The sequence below is a fragment of the Labeo rohita genome, chromosome 24, assembly GCF_022985175.1.
Source record: "Labeo rohita strain BAU-BD-2019 chromosome 24, IGBB_LRoh.1.0, whole genome shotgun sequence".
Lineage (NCBI taxonomy): Eukaryota > Metazoa > Chordata > Actinopteri > Cypriniformes > Cyprinidae > Labeo > Labeo rohita.
In genome coordinates this window covers 11,345,827-11,359,464 of record NC_066892.1, presented here as the reverse complement: position 1 = coordinate 11,359,464, position 13,638 = coordinate 11,345,827, and the positions used below count along the sequence as shown (strand labels likewise).

Here is a 13,638-nt window from a genome sequence, read left to right as displayed (position 1 = left end):
TGCATAAAAATGGTCAATTTTATTTCAGTTAAACAAAAAAAGTGACTCGAGACATTATCATTGTCGCTTCTTTTAATAACAAACACTTCTTTCAAGTCGAAAAATACTTGTTTGCACAAAGTATAGAAATTTTTTTCACTATTTGGTAACAAAAAGAGACAAACAAAAATGGGGTATACAAACTTAACGTTCTTATACAGGTTGACATCTATTTGGTACAAGTAACCAGGAAACCAATAAACAGGTCATCTTAATGGGATGGGATGACATTTACAATCACAGAGCATGTGGTTTAAAATAAAGTCACTAAGACACAGGTAAACTTAGTTCAAGAGCATCTTCAATACCGAGAGCATCTACATTGAAATCCTTTTACGGGTATTCTGTGCATCACAAAATATGCTCCATTAGATCTTACGCAACTCATCAGACAACGATAAACCAAACACAGCATAGTCACAAGGGTAAAAGGGAGAACCGAACAGAATCTCAAAAATCCATTGGCATCCAACAGAGAAAATATATATGTACACATACACATATATATATAAAAATAAAGATCTGAGACACACATCATCTTTATCACGTGACATTTCCCTTTACCCCTACACTGACTTGCTGTTTTATCTCTTGCCCCTTTTATTTCCCGCCGGTGGCTTTTTGAGCTGTAGCAGTGGCCCTCCTGTCCCAAATCCAGGAGTTTGTGTGTTGGAAACGCCAAAGGTCAATCCAGCTGATGCGTTGATTCCGGGGTTACTGAAGTTGAAGCCAGAGGTGTTAGACGTTCCAAACCCTGCAAAACACAGATTTTAAAATGTAAGCATTAAATATTTAAAGTTTTCTCATTATTTACTGCCACCAACAAGCATTTAAGCAAATCAAACAACAGCTGTTAACAAACAAACCATGCAAATTTTACATTTCAAGCTCTCTGATATTCAGCGCTTGCCCTTAAGCAGCATTATGCTGATGCATTCTGAGGGAAAGGGTGATTATAATTAAAAGGGAGCTGTTAGTAATGGTTAGCGTTGATGAATGCGGGTAAGATGGAGGAGGGTGCTAACGAACACACCTGCGCTCAGGCTCCCTCCAGATGGCTTGCTAGAGGAAAACCCGAACGACAAACCTCCTGTTGCCACGCCCCCAAACCCAGGGCCGCTACCAAACGCTGCCGAGAGACAGATGGGGGGCATTTAGGTGTTGCGACTACATATATTCCAGAGATAAACTCTCAGACACAGGGTGGGGGAATGGGGGGCAGGAATGAGTGATGAATTATATTTGAGTAACTAGGAAAAACTGATGAAGGAAAAATATGGTTAGGGAAATGTAAAAAAAAAAATAGTTCTATATACAACATAACCAATTTTATAAAACAAAAACATTTCTGCATTATTAAAACAAGAGTGCTGACTGCCCCATATCCTAGACCTACAGGAACTGTTCACTCAAAAACTAAAAACTGCCATCATTCCATACACTGTACTATTTATTCTTGTCTTTTTGCAATACAGCATTATTTTACAGAACACCAAAAAGCACCATAAACGTATTTCAAATGACCGCCACACTATTTTAAGCATCTCCTGAATCCAAACGATAGCTTTATATGAGGAAAAGACCAACATTTAAGATAATTTTCCTCTGTAGTAATTTGTGAATTAATCAATGAATACAAATTGCAAGCTGGACACGTTTCACTAAAAAAGAGCTGGTTTATACATCAGATTCACCCGGTTCTTAAGTCACTGACTCTATGATCTGTTCCAAGAGGTTCTTGAATTTGCTATGGAAGATTTTTTCCACCACGGAATAAAAATAGGTAATTCTGACTATGCATCACACACTTTGTACCCTCAGATATAAAGAGATATATTGCGAGACAAATTAATTCTAAGAAAAAAAAACATCAGAATTGCAAGATATCACCTCGCATTTTTGAGAAGAAAGTCCAAATCAATACATACATTTGCAGTTGTGAGATGGAAACTCAGAATTCTGGAGGAGAAAATGTCTGAATTGTGGGATGCAAACTCAGAATTCTGAGGGAGGGAAAAGTCTGAATTGTGATGTATAAACAAAGAGTTCTGACGGAAAAGGAACTCTGAATTTTCAGATGTAAACTCAAGACTTTTGAGAGGGAAAAAAGTCCGAATTGTGGGATGCAAACTCAGAATTCTGATGGAAAAAGAAGCCTGAATTTTGAGATGCAACCTCGGAATTCTGACGGGGAAAAAGTCTGAATTGTGAGATGCAACCTCTGAATTTTAAAGGGGAAAAAAAGTCTGAATTGTGAGATGCAACTTCTGAATTTTAAAGGGGGAAAAAAGTCTGAATTGTGAGATGCAAACTCCGAATTCTGAGGGGGGAAAAAAGTCTGAATTGAGAGGTATAAACTAAGAGCTCTGACAGAAAAGGAACTCTGAATTTTGAGATGTACACAAGACTTTTGAGAGAGAAAAAAAGTCTGAATTTTGAGATGTAAACTCAGAATTCTGATGGAAAAAGAAGTCTGAATTTTGAGATGCAACCTCAGAATTCTGAGGGCAAAAAGTCTGAATTTTGAGACGCAACCTCGGAATTCTGAGGTAGAAAAAAAGACTGAATTGTGAGATGCAAACTCTGAATTTTGAGGGGAGAAAAAGTCTGAATTTTGAGATGCAAACTCAGACTTCTGAAGGGAAAAAAAATTCTGAATTATGAGATGTAAACTTAATTCTGCAGGGAAAAAAGTCAGAATTCTGAGGTGCAATCTTAGAATTCTAAGGTGAAAAACGTTTGAATTGTCCGATTTAAACCCAGAATTCTGAGGGGAAAAGAACTATGAATTTTGAGATGCAAACTCACACTTCTGAGTGAAAAGTAGTTTAAATTTTGAGATGTAAACTCTGAGAAGGAAAAAGTCTGAATTGTCAGATTTAAACCCAAAATTCTGACAGAAAAAGTCTTAAGTTGTGAGATGTCAACAACTGTGAGGTGTAATCTCAGAATTCTGAGGGGAAAAAAGTCTGAATTATGAGCTGTAAACTGTCTGAACTGTGACAAACTCCCAACTATTTATTAAAAAAAAAAAAAAAAAAAAAAAAAAAAAATCAGAATCGCAAGATGCAAACTCAAAGAACTCAAAGTTGTGAGATATAATACTCGCAACTGTGATAGTCAATTTCCATTTATTTTCATTCCATGGTAAAACAAAAGCTTCTATAGCTCACAGTTTACTCACTATAGGTGAAAATTATCAGTAATGATTTTTTTTTTTAATAAGTATGTTTTTCTTCCCCTCTTATAAATCTAACCACTATAATATGGATTCAGACGACTTGGAGAACATGAGATGTACAAACCAATTTAATGTAGCTAAGGAGCTTACAAGCCATGGTAACTATAAACCGACCTTAATGAATACATCTACAATATCTACAACAGAGAATGAAGATGAAAAAATTTAAATTTTTAATTTTTGGGTGAACTGTCTTTTTAAGATGACTGAAAGTCTAAAAGTCTTAAGAGTGCAGAGATAGAAAGGGAGAGGAGAGGTTTATCACAGGAAATACCTCCGAGGCTGGATGAGCCCATGCTAGTGCCAATACCCGACGAAAAGGGAGTGCCAAAACTGGCCCCCAAGGGCGCCTGTGGTCCTGGGACAAAAAAAGAGAGCAGAGGAACTTACTCTCACGCACTCTCATATATAGATCCATATTATGAGCATACTCTACAAAAATGCTTTAAACATGCTTTAAAAGCATCTTGTGGCCAAAGTCCTTACTGAAAGTAAGCTACGCAGGGTAAAAGCTACATTAAATCCTAGATCTAACATACTGCTTGTTATGATGTTGAAGCAAATGCAGTATAATAGAATATAAAAAACAAGCACTACTGGCTGGAAATAGCTTTTTCTGTCTATTGTGCTAATCAGCTTCAGTTACTTACCTTGGATCCACACTAACGTCTTCCTACTTTGATGGATTTTTTAATAAATCACTAAAAGTTACAAATTTCCTAAACTACATCTGCAGAGCTGCTGCTACTTAACGCATTACTAAATTATGCTCCTGTCTCGTTTCCTTTTAGCTGGTTTGAATTTGATTAGATTATTAATTTAGAGATGTGACAAATCAGCATCTCGAATGCAGTCTTTTAATCCAATTCATTAAGAAAAATCAATGCTTTATCAGTCAAAAAGAAACAAAGACAAGGGCTTTTCTTTAAAAAACTGATTTATTGTCAATTCAAATTACATTAAACATGACAAACAGTTGAGGACAAACGGATTCCTAATAGTAGCTATGGCATTAACACTGTTTAAAACGATTAAAGCCAACCTGTGCCAAAAATGCATTTCAAACAATAGTTAAGACTAATGCTGTATCTAATTCAAAAGGCACACCATTTTCAAATGCATCAACAACCATCACCTAAACAAAAAGAAATTATAATAATTAAAAAAAACCAAACAATTGATTTATAAGTTAGATTATAGAATTCACTATGTTACTATTTGTAAACAACCAAAATAATAAGCCCCATATGTGTTCCAAGGAATGGAAACGTATACCAAGAATCAGAGATGTCTATAAACAGACATCCTGTGTAAGAGCTTTGATAAAGTACCAACACACAAAAGCCACAACTTCCTAAAAGCATTTTGACATGCATTAAGATCATTCGTTTGTATAATAGATTGGCAAATAAAAGCAAAAGAAAGATCTGAGATTCGCAAATGGCCCATCGTGGAAGTTCACCGCCGCTTTCCCACAAAACAGAAGGTGTGTTATGAGAAAAGCTATTTGAAAAGGTGTCTGAAAAGGTATTACCACCTCCACTATTACTCAAAGACGAATCTAAGCACTGAAATAGCAGCTTTGGGCCACCAAAAGGCCAAGAATCACAAAAACTGCACTTCTGAATACTGAAGTTTGGCACAATCCTTCACCGCGGACCCTCAACAGTCCCATAAAGCAGCATGTTCACTCAAAATGAAGGCTTTTGAACACTGTAGCCCTTAAATAAAGTACGAAAATGAATAACGACTAGTGTCCGTGTAGGATGTTTATCTTTTGTGGAAATGCCAGGAAGTGTATCTCACAACTTGTGTGTATATACATATACTGTGCAACTAATTAAGCCATGCTGTTGGTTTAGCGCACTACATATTTACAGTTCATTTAATATGCAAAAGCACCCACAACAGCCTAGACTTTCTTAGGCACAAAGGCACAGTCCATTTCCAAAAAAAAAAAAAATACTGTAGTACTGGGAAAAGAACGAAATGTTAATGGCGAACAGTCAAGTTTCAATCGAAATGATTTTGGCTTACAGATCACACTGATAAAGCCCTTTTGACGACATGTTTCCAGTAAAACCACAAATCAAAAATCAAAAATTCAATTCTTTGTAAAACGAAAACCCAGAATAAGACAATCTGTAAATCGATTCCGTGCCATTGAAACATCTAACACCAACTCTCACACCTCCGACCTGCTATTATTGCCAGGAAATCTCCATGGAAACCACAAATGCAACCATGGTTACAGACGGATGGAGGCTGAACAAAAAACAGAATTTGTATCACTGAGCTGTCCAATGAAATACAGTAAATGACCTTAATGCACCTCGGAATCAGTAGCTTACACACTCCCTCATACATATCTACACATGCATATGCAAAACCAATGGAAATCTGGTTAATTCAAACCATCACGAGCACAAACGTATGTATTTAGGAATAAACTGACATTGCCTTTTCATAACTAAACCAAACAAGAATGGTTTTGAAGAGGAAAGGCTGGAAATACCAAAATAATACCTGCCGAGTGACAACCTGAACAAATGATACACATTCTGATAGACGCTCATGCGAAAGCTTAAAACAAATGATTATGAAAATGATTTAACAACAGCAATTAAATGTTTAGTACACAGCTATTAAATCGCATGTCCACCAACTGAGGGAAAACAGGGAAAGAACCAAACATGCACGTTTCTATCCTGAGGTACGACAATCTTTTTCCTGCATAGCATGGTTATCCTTTTCCAAATTTGTTCTATTCCCATCTAAAACATACATATTGCTCAGAAAGCTTACAGTTGTCGTACTAAAAAGTGTTTAAAATATCCACTTTCACATCTACCGTGAAGGAATATAGATGACTATGGGTATAAAAAACGGAAATAGTCCGCATGTAGCATGTTTGGCTACTTTGTGTAGTGACGGCTACATTAGTGCTCTTGGAATATCAGAGATCAATCTTACGACCTTCCACGCCACTTAAAACACGAGCCCCGCCCCTCTAAAACACAAACAGCAAAACAGAACGTGAATATGACAAACCCCTTTCTAAACCTTGATTGGGTTTGGAATGTGTCTATTTAACTTTTGGGCTGTATTAAGAGCATTTGATGCTTTTGCTTTACACTTTTTCTTGGGTGAGGAAAAGAGTTGGGTTGGGCATTTAAAATCTCACAGCACGCTAGTTGGCACACATAGATTCATTTGACGTATGTTAAAAAAAACCCTGTTGCTCCATATCTCCAAGAGACTGTTTTAAAAGCATAAGAAACAAAAATAGACATGGCACTGACTGAATTTATGGTTTATTCTTGAAATCTTTTCGCGCTATCTGCCCTTCTTCATCGCCATTTCCCTCCCCCTCCCTCGTTCTTTCTATTCATCCCTCCCCTCATCATTCTATCAGTCTAGAGGTCAAGAGGTCTAGAACTTGAAGGCGGTCAGACCTGGAGCCGGCTGCTGCTGCTGAGTGAGAGTGGCAGCCATCGCAACGGCTGCTGCGTTGGGAACGCTGCCGAAGGGGGCGGGGCCGGTGGTGACGTGCGGAGAGCTGTGCCATTTCTTGCCGGCGACGCGTTTCGACTCGAATATGTCGGTGGAGTCGTCGAGGAAGGCTCGTCGGTAGCCCAGGTACTGATGTTTGAGAGTCTACAGACAAGGATAGAGGAGACTTTTAAAATACAATCATTCTGCTTTTAATTTTATTCTATTCTATATACATACTGTTCAAAAACTTTAGACTGGTAGTGTAAGATTTCTGCTGCTCACAAAGCCTGGATTTATTTGATCCAAAATACAGCAAAAGCAGTCTTATTGTGAAATATTTTTTTATTTTAAATAACTGCTTTCTATTTTAAAATGTGATTTATTCCTGTGATCAAAGCTAAATTTTCAGCATCATTACTCGTCTTCAGTGTCACATGATTCTTCAGAAATCATTCTAATATGCCGATTTGCCGCTCAAGAAACATTTTTTATTATTATCAATATTTGAAACCAATGAGTATATTTTTTCATGATTCTTTGATGAATAGAAATATCCAAAGATCAGCATTTATGTGAAATAAAAAGCTTTTGTAGCATTATACACTATACCATTCAAGGGATTGGAGTCAGTATAATTTAGTTTTTTTCTGGGCGGAAAGACATTATAGAAATGAATACTATTATTTAGCAAGGAAAATTGAACAAAAATGATGATAAAGAGATTTATAATGATTTATAATGATAAAAGAGTTCTATTTCAGATAAATGCTGTTCTTCTAAACTTTCTATTCATTAAAGAAACCCAAAAAAAAAAAAAATCTACACAGCTGTTTTCAACATAATAAATGTTTTTTCAACAGCAAATCAGAATATTAGAATGATTTTTGAACGATCATATGACTGGAGTAACAATTCAAACAATTTAGCTCTGAAATCACAGGAATAAATTAAAAATACATTTAAATAGAAAGAGGTATTTTAAAATGTAAAATAACAGTGACAGTAAAGACATTTATATTGTTACAAAAACCTGTTTCATAAATATATAAATAGTTCTGTAGAATTTTCTATTTAAAAAAAAAAAAATCAATAATATTACATTTAACTTTTTGTAATATTTTACAACCATTTTTATTAAAAGAATATAGCCTTAGTGAGCATAATTGTGGAAGCCTGTTCCACCACTGAATTAAAAAAAAAAAAAAAAAAAAAAAAAAAAAAGTAATTTAAACTTTTTCTCTTATAATTCTCGCAATTACAATTTTATATCTTGCAATTCCAACTTTTTTCCTCTGATTAGTGACATACAAACTCGCAATTGCAAGAAATAAAGTCAGAATTGTAAAATAAAAACTCGCCACTCGCAACTGACTTTTGTTGTCAGAATTGTGAGATACAAACAAGTCACAATTGTGAGATACATATTGCAATTCTGAGGAAAAAAAGAGTCAGAATTGTAAGTTTGTATTTCACAATTCTGAGTTTTTTTGCAATTGAGAGTTTATATCATGCAATACTAACTTTTTAAACTCACAACTAGGGCTGCACGATAAATCGCTAAGAGCCGTAAACCACTGACAAGCTACGCAAAATCACTCTCTTAATTGAATGTAATTCATCTGCGATTATGAGCACAATTTTGTGTAGCTTGTCAGTGATTTACAGCTCTGTGTATTAATTGCCGCTCCAGCTGAACGCACGTGATGGAGATTTACTACTTATCACAGAACCGGCTTTACTGACTAAACACACATGACAATCGCATGTGATTTACCGTGCAGCCCTATTCGCAACTCTAAGACAAAAAAATCAGAAATGTGAGTTTTTAATCATGCAATTCTGACTTTATAACTCCGCAATTAAAAGTTTATATGTCACAATTCAGAGAAAAAAAAAGTCATAATTTCAAGACGCAAACTGAAAGAAAAAGTTGCGAGTTTGTATCACGCAATGGAGAAAAAAAGTCCGAATTGGGAGATAAAATGTAGCAATTACCTTTTTTATTCAGTGACAGAAACGGGCTTCCATACATAAAAGACTTTTCAAAAACAAAAACAAAAAATTTACCAGCCTCAAACTTTTCTCTCTATATACACGCAATGTTCAGAACTTACCTTAACATTTTCGTGAACTCCCTGCAACTGTGCAGCAAGTGCAACAAACGTCTGGTATAGTTTCTGCATGGCCATGGACAAATCTATGAGAGATCACATTATACAGTCAAGAAAATACCCGAGCTATCTTTCTTTTACATGAATCAAGGCTGTGCATTATTTAGTTGACAGAGAGCATAGAGTAGATTAAAACCTTGAGGGGTGATGTGAGAGCCGCTGCTCTGGGTGGTCAGATGATTCTCCAGTTCTTCAATCTGCTGACGGTACTGCTGTAACTGCACCTCAAATTGCTCCACAAGAGCCCGGAAATAACTGCAGAGAGAGACGGACAGCGCATTAGTGGACAACAATTAACAGTAAGCAACTTTTACTGCTTACCACTGGAGTTTACGAGCAGAAACGAAGAGATTCACTCACTCGGAAGGTGCTGTGTTCTCATGTTGGAGTCCAGGAGGAGTCTTCTGGGTGCGAAGTGAGATGTCTGCATTCTTCAATTCCTACATGAGTAAAAAAATTCCTACATGAAGAGTACAATATTGAGCAATGCTCAACTGAACTGTTTCAGATTGCTCTGAATTTTTGCCTAACCTGAGAAGTTTCCAACTTCAGCTTGTCTATAGAAAGTGAATTTCTCTGCAGGCCGCTGGCACAGATGGACAGGAGCTGTCTGAGTGTCTTGATGTCCTCTTGCACTTTGAGAATGGCTTTAGAAGACATCCTGCTGATCTCTTCCTGGACCTGCTTCTGCTCCTTAACAAACTTCCTGTGGAAAAAAAAAAAACTTTAAGAACTAAACCAACTATCTGCAACTAGCAAAAAAACAAAAAAAAGGCACACTTACTGAAAGTTGTCCACATCTTGACAGATCGGACCGGGCAGGTTTTCATCTTTGAGGGCTTTGCTGTCCCTGTAGAGACAAAAGGAATGTAAGAACCTTTATAATGAACTACAGTAAGTCATAAAGTGATTGAAGTGTGGTTCTTACTCTGGTCTGGTGCTGGATAACTTATCAGTGTGCTTTTCAGACGAAGTACTAAAGTCTACTCCGCCCAGGCCGAGACTGGGTGCAGGCGCAGAGGAGGCTGCGACAGAGGTAGAAACCAAACCACCCAGACTCAAAGCTCCACCTAAGGTGGACTGTCCCAAACCTGAAACATACAAATATTAAATGAGTATAAGAGCAAAAACACCAGTTTGAACCAAATGTAACTTGATCAAAAAAGGCTGACCTGTCAAGGCGGGGTTGGAAAAGAGACCAGTACCGGCACCAAAAGAAAAACCCGAGGCAGGAGCGGAGGAAGTGGTGGCAGCAGCTCCTCCCAAGTTGAGAGAGAAGCCAGTGGAGCTGGTCTGAGGGGCTGTGGAGGTTAGGACGGATCCCAGAGTCAGGCCTGTGCCTGTAGGCGCAGAGGTGGTGGTCGTCAGTGAGAAAGGTGTAGCGGAGGCTGCTGGCTTTCCAAATCCCAGGCTGAATCCAGTAGAAGCAGCGGTCGAGGGGGTAAGACTACCTAAGAACACGCAAAAACAAAAATTGGAAATCAGTACAGCATGTCTGACAGACTTAACGTGGTTTTCACAGCAAATGTTCTACAGTATCCGGCTGAACCACTGATAAACTATTTTAATAATGTCCTTACTACTGTTCTGGGCCTTGAACGTGGCAGTTGCATTGCTGTCAATGCAGGGTCAAAAAGCTCTCGGATTTAATCGAAAATATCTTAATTTGTGTTACGAAAACAAACAAAGGTCTTTGGAATCAAAACGTTTGAGGCCCACTAGACTACAAAACTCATAAAACTGATTAAATGTCTTCTAGCTTGTTTTCTGAAAGAATTGCTTACCTAAAGTAAGGCCAGTAGTGGACGCAGCAGCAGCAGGCCCTAAAAGTGTTGAATAAACAGTGAATTAACAAAACGAATTAACTATGACAGAGTTATTTATTATCGAGGCACCAAATGATAATAAATTAGTTTGTCATAAAAGCAGCCAAGAACCTGAGGCAGGTGTGTTAAAGCTGAATCCAGTAGCTGGTTTCTGTGCAAACAAACTGGACCCAAATCCCAGTGTTGATGTGGTACTGGTGGCAGCCGGTGTGGATGTCGGTGTGCCAAACCCTCCTCCGAATGCGAATCCACCTGTACCTGCAGCAGGTGTGCTGGGAAAAGATATCAGACGTTAAAAATCATGTGACCCTGGACCACAAAACCAGTCGGGTATAGTTGTAGCAAAAGCCACAAAAATACATTGTGTTGGTCAATATCATTAGGATATTAAGTAAAGATCATGTTCCATGAAGACATTTTGTACCATATATATCAAAACTTAATTTTTGATCAGTAATATGCATTGCAAGGAACTTAATTTGGACTACTTTAAAGGCGATTTTCTCAATATTTGCTTTATAATATAATACATTACCCCTAATAATAATAGTAATAGTAATTTCGTTAATACGTTTTTTGTGCGCCACTGTAAATGAATGTGAAACCAAAACTTGAGCTTGAATTGTAAACAGCAGATTGTTACTTACTTTCCAACTACAGTTAACATTTTAAGCTGTCATTTTAGACGTGTGTTTATGTTTTACACCATAGTTCTGCACAGCTCACTAAAAAATTAGCACATTGTTGAAAACTGATATGATGTGTCATTATACCTGGTCGCAGCAGCTCCGAATGAAAACCCCCCTCCGGTGGCGGTGCCGGTGGAGCCGAGGGTAGTTGTCCCGAAGTTAAAGCTGGACATTCTGGACTTCAATTTCCAAAACTTGACAATCAGAAGCAAGCGGGACCGACCTCGTGGAGGCCCTAAACCCACTTCTTACGACATAAGTTGGATAATAAAAACAACCACTATTAAATTCGGATGCGTATGAAGAAAATATGAATAAAAGACTATAAACGAGTAAACCACAAGCTAGTTTGTTATTTTTAAAACGATTGTGGGTTTCCAAGTACTGAAAACGTTGCTGCACCGTGTTTCCGCGCACAATCTCCTCTTCTTCTGTATCTTTGTTTTTGCGGTAAAATTCAAACATTATCTTCTTCGACGTACTGCCACCTACTGGCTTGGAAAGTCCATACAAGCACATTTTATTGCAGTGCAAGTTACTGAACTGAATAATCTATTATTGATCTACTCGGGTGTTTGTCTTGTTTCTGTTGTTGGAGTTTCTGTTTATATTCTGCCCACCCTTGCAGACATATATCCACTATTTATTTAATAATACACTGACAGTCAAAAGTTTTTGATGTTTTATTTATTTATTTATTTTTTGAAGAATTCTCTTCTGCTCACCAAGCCTGCATTTATTGTATTCAAAGTACAGCAAAAGCAGTACATTTGTAAAATATTTTTTTACTATTTAAAATAACTGCTTTTCATTTGAAAATATTTTAAAATCTAAAATTTACCTAATATTACCTAAAAATTTATCTAAAATGTTCAGCATATAAATACCATTAAATACCACTTAAATACCATTCAAAAGCAGTATGTATCTATCTATCTATATATATATATATATATATATATATTTTTTTTTTTTTTTTCTATTGTGTATAGATGAGGTCCTGCTAGTGAAAGTTCATCTATTTTGGATTATGCCACAATATTTTTATATATATATATACACTACCGTTCAAAAGTTTGGGGTCAGTAAGACTTGTAATAGTCTTTAAAGAAGTCTCTTATGCTCATCAAGGCTGCATTTTTTGATTAAAAATATAGAAAAAAAACAGTAATATTGCAAAATGTTTTTACAATATAAAATAATGTTTTTTATTTTAACATACTTTAAAATAGAATTTATTCCTGTGATGAAAAGCTGAATTTTTATCAGCTGTTACTCCAGTCTTAAGTGTCACATGATCCTTCAGAAATCATTCTAATATGCAGATTTATTATTAGAATGATCAATGTTGGATAATATCAACAGTTGTGCTGCCAAATATTTTTTGGAACCTGTGATTTTTTTTTTTTTCAGGATTCTTTCATGAATAACAAGTTTAAAAAGTACAGTGTTTATTCAAAATATAAATATTTTATAACAATGTAAATTATTTATTATTAACTTTTAATAAACTTTTAATTATTAACTTAATACATTCTTGGTGAATAAAAGTATTAATTTCTTAAAAAAAAAAAAAAAAAAAAAAAAAGAAACAATAAAAATGCACTAACCCCAAACTTTTGAACGTAGTGTATATATATATATATATATATATATATATATATGTATATATATATATATATATATATATATTTCTACTCAGCTGTTTTCAACATAATAATATTAAATGTTTTTGAGCAGCAAATCAGAATATTAGAGTGATTTCTAAAGGATCATGTAACTGTAATGATGCAAATACGTCTTTTTGTACATATATAGTTGCATTATAAATTTTAGGATGGGCTCCAGCACAAAGATGATCATCAGCCTTTTTCTTCAATAAGGAAGTAATCCTATGGTTAAGGTTTCCGGTTTATTATCTGCTATAAGGAAATAATAAGAAGAATAACAATGTGCAGTAAACAGTAAAACTGCACTACAAACCAGTGTGCTCATAATTAAAATAATATATTAAAATAATATGGTAACACACGCCAATTTGCAGCATCAAGCAGCAAAACGAGCTGTTTTGTACAGCTAAAAATAGCTAGACGTGGATGAAACCGGAATCCAGACCCATAAAATGTACTAATGGCCACGCCCACTTTGACGGGAACAAAAAGGTGGACTGAAAGCCC

At 36.1% G+C, this 13,638-nt stretch overlaps 1 protein-coding gene across 3 annotated transcripts; it reads right to left on the bottom strand.

Annotated features, from left to right (window-relative positions):
• On the bottom strand, window positions 1-11,913 carry nup58 (nucleoporin 58). 3 transcript variants are annotated; one of them, XM_051098492.1, is made up of 14 exons: window positions 11,546-11,913; window positions 10,884-11,044; window positions 10,731-10,769; window positions 10,119-10,397; window positions 9,875-10,037; window positions 9,731-9,796; window positions 9,478-9,652; window positions 9,307-9,386; window positions 9,083-9,201; window positions 8,890-8,972; window positions 6,736-6,937; window positions 3,555-3,638; window positions 1,073-1,168; window positions 1-793 (listed from the first exon to the last, which is right to left on the bottom strand). In XM_051098492.1, exons 1-14 carry the CDS (start codon window positions 11,632-11,634, stop codon window positions 624-626), a joined length of 1,806 nt encoding a protein of 601 aa, XP_050954449.1. In that variant the 5' UTR covers window positions 11,635-11,913; the 3' UTR covers window positions 1-623. The 3 variants fall into 3 exon arrangements, with proteins under 3 accessions (XP_050954449.1, XP_050954450.1, XP_050954451.1); XM_051098493.1 differs by lacking the exon at window positions 1,073-1,168; XM_051098494.1 differs by lacking the exons at window positions 1,073-1,168; window positions 3,555-3,638 and having other exon boundaries at window positions 11,546-11,912.
• Between the last annotated feature and the right edge of the window lie 1,725 nt (window positions 11,914-13,638).

Excerpts from the sequence above, each read along its gene's own strand:
- nup58 (XM_051098492.1), bottom strand. The coding sequence starts at position 11,634 with ATGTCCAGCTTTAACTTCGGGACAACTACCCTCGGCTCCACCGGCACC. Across the intron at positions 6,938-8,889 it reads GAGTTCACGAAAATGTTAAG|ACTCTCAAACATCAGTACCT; the intron begins GTAAGTTCTGAA and ends CCTTGTCTGTAG. Across the intron at positions 794-1,072 it reads TGGAGGGAGCCTGAGCGCAG|GGTTTGGAACGTCTAACACC; the intron begins GTGTGTTCGTTA and ends TGTGTTTTGCAG.